This window comes from Schistocerca gregaria, chromosome 1 (genome assembly GCF_023897955.1).
Source record: "Schistocerca gregaria isolate iqSchGreg1 chromosome 1, iqSchGreg1.2, whole genome shotgun sequence".
Lineage (NCBI taxonomy): Eukaryota > Metazoa > Arthropoda > Insecta > Orthoptera > Acrididae > Schistocerca > Schistocerca gregaria.
Window position 1 is genome coordinate 505,801,363 of NC_064920.1, and position 6,000 is coordinate 505,807,362.

At 39.5% G+C, this 6,000-nt stretch overlaps 1 protein-coding gene across 2 annotated transcripts in view; it reads left to right on the forward strand.

The window, feature by feature from the left end:
- Positions 1-6,000, forward strand: part of LOC126354431 (THO complex subunit 6) — a 53,557-nt gene that overhangs the window by 37,848 nt on the left and 9,709 nt on the right. For both annotated transcript variants that reach the window (XR_007565331.1, XM_050004089.1), the window contains exon 4: positions 5,096-5,258. Coding sequence is in view for 1 of the 2 variants with exons in the window: in XM_050004089.1 (XP_049860046.1) it covers positions 5,096-5,258 (163 nt within the window). In the remaining variant the exon portion in view is untranslated. The remainder of the gene's footprint in view (positions 1-5,095; positions 5,259-6,000) is intronic.

Consider the following 6,000-nt stretch of genomic DNA (forward strand, 5'->3'; position numbering starts at 1 on the left):
AAAGAAGCTGAATCTAGTTGTTTGAGAAGCTCAGTAATATGCTTCTTCCAGTTCAAGTTGTCATCAATGTGAACACCCAAAAATTTGGAGAAATCTACACTCTTAACTGATCCCTGTTCATATGCTACATCAATTGTCGGTATGATTCTGTTTGATGTACAGAACTGGATATAGTGAGTTTTTTCAAAATTAAGGGAGAGTCCATTTTCTGAGAGTCACTTAATTCTTTGAAAGACATCCGTAAAAGTACCTTCAGCTCCTTTTTCTTTAATGGGATTTATTATAACATACATGTCATCAGCAAAAAGTATTACTTCCACTTGCTGTACGTTAAGTGGGACGTCATTCACATGAATAAGGAACAGCAGAGGACCTAAAATTGAACCCTGTGGGACTCACTTTGTGATAACTCCCCATTCACTAGAATTTACCACCCTCCCAACATTATTTGTGCTATTCAGCACAACTTTTTGCTTTCTGTTCATTAAGTATGATTCAAATCGTCTGTGTATATAGCCTTCAATTCCATAAAACCTCCACACGAACTTTGAACACGGAGTGGTAATTGTAGGTAGATGCATGGGTCATTCTGTTTCAGAAATTGTTAGGGAACTCAGATTTCCAAGATCCACAATATGAAGAGTGTGCCAAGAGTACCAAATTTCAGGCACTACTTCTCATCATGGACAACACAGTGGCCGATGGCCTTCACCTAATGAGTGAGGGCAGTGGTGTTTGCGTAGTGTCAGTGCCAACAGACAAGTAGCACTGTACAAAACAACCACATGAACCAATGTAAACATATCCATTAGCATAGTGTGGATAGGATTGTTTGGTTACAGCAGCAGACGGCAGACGTGAGTGTATTTGCTAACAGTAAGCAGTGCCTCTCATGAGCTCGTGACCATATCAGTTACACTGCAGGCAACTGGAAAACAATGACCTGATCTGATGAGTCCCAATTTCAGCTGATAAGAGCTGGTGGTGGGCTTCAAGTGTGGCACAGTCTCCGCCAAGCCATGGACCCATGTTGTCAACAAGGCATTATGCAAGCTGGTGGTGGCTCCATAATGGTGCGGGATGTGTTTACATGGAATGGACTAGGTCCTGGATGACAATGCACCATGTGATCAGACCACAATTGTTGGCGACTGGTTTGAAGAACATTCTGGACAATTCAAGCGAGTGACTTGGCCATCCACATTGACTAACATGAAACCCATCAAACATTTACAGGACATAATCAAGACATCGGTTCGTGCAGAAAATCATGCACTGGCAACACTTTCGTAATCATGGACGTCTATAGAGGCAGCTGGTCAAAAGGAGGTCCGACATGCTATTAGGCGGTGTCCCATGACTTTTGTTACCCAATATAATTGATTTATGTATGTGGAAAAATTAATACTTCAAATGAATTGTCAATTTAGCTTTTGCATTACTTTTTTAATGGTGTGGTAGTGGACACCATACTTTCAGAACTTCTACGGAGTGAACAGATCTTTGATATTGCAGTATCTATGACTGACCACGTACTTGGTGTTATATATTGTTATCTTGTAAACTTATGTTGTTTTACTCTACGGACTGACGTGACAGTTTGCCTGTAACTGAAATGCTACCATTGAGAAAGTTTTAGGAAGTGTAACTAACCAATGAAAGGAGTGGATTGTAAAAAAAAAAAATTGTTTGACTGGCCCTTGAGTATTGTTCATCAGTCTTGGATATTTGGATTAATAGAAGATCCAGGTTGGAATAATGATGATTTTATGAAAAGAATACATCGCTACTCACCATGTAGAGGGGTATTAAGAAGTCTGTTATACATTTGAACTTTTGACCAAAAGGCTTTCTTCTAAAGTAGAAAAAACACACACATTCTATGCCCACACACCCACCGTCGTCGCAACTGCACAGATATCGCTTTGACGCCCTCCCCCCTTGGCAGTGGAGCTGATCTCAAAAGTTTGTGTATATTTCTGTTTTATTGACACAATTAAATTCTTAAATTAATGAGAGATAGCACTGGGGGATCAATGAAAGGCGAGTTGATCGTAGTGTGTATTGTTTCGGTCTGATAACAGTCAGTCAATACCACATTCCTTCATGTAACTATCACCAACGATATGATTTCCCATGAAACTGATCTTTGCCATTAATGACCGATAAATTATAAATATTCGTCTGGGCCTTACAATGTCTAAGCTTCTCAATTCTCAAGACACAATATTAATTATGGGTTCGAATCCTTACAATGTCTGTTCAGCACAAGTTTAGTCTTTTAATTGGTGCTTTTTTTACACTTCTTGTTTATTATCGGAATCACCTTGACAACGAGCGGCGAAAATACTAGTTTGATAAGGTCCAAACTGTTTTCGTTCCCAATAGCGAATAAAATCCCAATTCAACATAAAAGTTTCCGTATTATCAATAAATCTCTTTACAGTTGTAAGTATACACTCATAGCAGTTCGTTTGACATGTACAATCACCATTCACTTGAAGATCAATGTTTGTACACCCAATCAGCTCTAATTGACTCTGTCTCTGAATTTATCCCAAAATAATCTATTCTCCACCATTCCAATGTCTAATCCAGTTCTAAGAGTGCAATTTAATTAGCCTCCTAATTCCAAAATTCTGAGTTCTCTGGAAGAACTGCGAACACACTCGCCACCGCTGAAAACAAAAACTAAAGAGACCTAACAATTCTGCGCATTGCTTTATATATTATATTCAAAACAAAAGGCAGACCTGTTATGTTTTATTTGGGTTCCCTTTGTACTACTTTGCATTACTCTATTTCGAATATCTACTCTTTGTAAAATTTCAACTAACTATTACTTCGAAATACTACTACTGTTTTTTGGCTCTTAGATCATTTCGTATTACAGAATTTAATTTAATACTTGTTTCTGTATAACCACTCTCTAAAGAGCAGTTACAATTTGCACAAGCATAACTCACAACACATGACCACTGTCTCTGGCCACTGAGGCCAAACTGAATAAGGCAACTGTGCCTGATGGTGAAGCAATCTGTGGAGCGTGGGTTTAAGGAGGAGGCTGTGACAGGGTGGGTTGGGGAGGGTGAGGGAGAGAAAGGTATAGTGCTGCTTGTGGGAGCATGCAGGTATGTGGCGGGGAGAGGCAAGGTCTACTTCTCTCCTTTTCCACTCCACTGCCCTTCCCCTCTCAAATCTCCTGACTGCTACCCTGTCTCCACCATGTCCTTTCATGCTCCCACAAGCCACACTAGACTTTCCCCCAACCCTTTTTCTGTCATTCCTGACTACCCGCCCCAGTTGCCTCCTTACCCCCCCCCCCCCCCCACCCACCCTCCCACCCACATACTGCTTCTCCCTTCAGGTGCAGTTGCTGTACACAGTCCAGCCTCAGCAGCCAGAGACAGGTGTCATATGTGTGTCTGCAACTCATCTCCTTTATATGGTTAGTAGCGTTATATCTTTTTCATAATACTGGATTAATAGAAGAGAGAAAGAAGATCCAATGGAAAGTGGTGTGCTGTGTAGTGTGCATGAAAGATTCACATAGGCCTAGATGCTTGACAAAGTAGAGTGGTAGACTACAAGAAGGGCATTGTGCATCATATAGAGGTTTATTGTTGAAATTTTGAGACTGTATATTCCATGAATATTTAGGAAACATATTATTTCTTTTCACAAACCTCTTATGAAATGACCAAAATGAGAAAATCAGAGAAATTCGAGCTCATACGGAGGTTTATTGTAATTTGTCGCCCCCAGTCACTATTCATGAAATGAACAGGGAAGGAGGGGAAAGGGTAACAGTACTAGAAGTACCCTCTATCACACACCCCCAAAAGTGGTTTGTAGATCACAGAGAGTAGATATAGAATAATAAATAACAAATAATGTACTGTGAGTTCCTATGTTTTGCAGAAGAACTGTGTTTTAAGATCGTATAGACTCAAAGTGCATTTTGACAGATCAATTTATTTAAAAAAAAATTATTTATCATACTGTTCACTCACAACTACAGATGTTGTGTGAGGAAGGATAAGGAAAACTCCAAGAGTTATTTTTTTTCCTAAACTGCACCAAATTTGGAGGCTGTATTTGCTCTCCAAGCTCATAGTAGATGATGATCTATGCCTAGGTAGTTAAGAATAACTGATTCCAAGAAATGTGACAGATGTGAAGGTAGAATGGTGTATAAAATGTCCTATACCTACCATACTACCAGCTGGAATTCATATTTTATCTCATAGCCACAGAATAGAGACTATGACTTTAGTAGATCATCTAACTGGATGAGGTGGTGGACATTGAGAGTTAGATTTTCTGTGCTTTCTTTAAGTCACTTCAAGCAGATGCTGAGTAAGTTGCTTTGACTGGATCACAGCTGAACCACTTAATCTGTTCCTTGCTACAGTTCTTACAACCTTAGTCTTGACATGATGATAAACTCCTGACATCCCCTTTTCAAGTAATTTAGCATACGTTTAACGTGGGTGAACAAACTCCAGCATGACAGTAAAAGTCGTAATTGTCTTCCATTTTAATACGCTTCCTTTTTTATCTACACATGCCCCCCCCCTTTCTCTCTCTCTCTCTCTCTCTCTCTCTCTCTCTCTCTCTCTCTCTCTCTCTCTCTCTCACTCTCTCTCTCTCTCTCGGTTGACACTGGAGGAGTGCAACAAATCAAGAATGCAAAACAGGTTTATAGTGCACACAGTTTATTCTATTCACATTCCTGATCTTTCATATCTGTTTGTTTATAGGATGCCATGCTGAGAACGATGAGTTGGTGAAAAACCATAATGTCACCCATTTCAATAATGTTTTGAATCTTATATATGACAAGATATCAGTATAGAATTGGAACAATAATTTAATGAATTGGATTTAATGTTCAGACCAGTGATTAAATTGTTTCAGGGATTAAGCTCAATTTATCAACTATTTTATGACTTCATCACAGAGTTTTATTTACTAAGAATTAAGGTACAAGCTTAATGTATGTGTTTCTCGCAATGTTTGGTGTAATGCATCTAGTTACTTAACCGTTTATGAGTGCTATTATGTGTCACTTATGCATACATGTGATTTTCAGGGATAATCAGATAGTATCTGCAAGTGAGGATGGAACTGTACGTATTTGGGATTTAAGACAGACGAGAGCAGTAGCTGTTATTCAGCCACATCTAAGTAACAAGGTAGCTCGGCCAGACCTGGGGAAATGGATTGGAGCAGCCGCTGTTTGTGATGACTGGCTTGTATGTTTATCCCCTTTGCTGTCTTATTAGTCAATAATTTCCTTTTCTTAATAGTTTTAGTGAATCTTCCCCTCTCCCTCTTATTTTATGAGTCTGTAGAAATGTAGCTGATATTTAGCATTGGATATGTTGTAGAACTCGCAACAGCAGGTCCTTTGAACAACAGAAATGCGAAAATGCACATTGAGCACTTCCTCCATTCTTGCAGTCCCCTCTCCCCAACGTCCAATATTTCCCATCTTCAGCCACTTCAGTGCAAATTCCTTACTCCCAATCCATTGCTCTCTCACCAATCCTCAGTCATCTTGAAACTGTACTCTCATTTCTCTGCCATGGACACTACACCACATCAATATCTTATTATGTTACGATGATTAATCCTCGTTTGGTCACTGCTGCTAAGAGTTATCTGTTTACCTTCCCCATGCTCCATGCATCTCCCTTCTCTATGTTGCCATAGAGTGTAGCAGACCCTTCCCATTTAGGAAAAAAAGCCTAGTAAACATGGGCCCTAAAATTTGTATCTGGAGAACCACAAGCACGTGTTCGTCTTCAATACTATGAAATACATCCCTTCTACTTCAAACTCTTCACTTTCCATATTTCGGAAGGAGGTGGTATGGACCATAACAAGAAAAAAAGTCTAGTAAACATGGGTCCTAAAATGTGTACCTTAAGAGCTATGTTCAGTAGAAGAAATGTGTTTTACACAACTGAAGATAGACACGTGTTCATAGCTCTT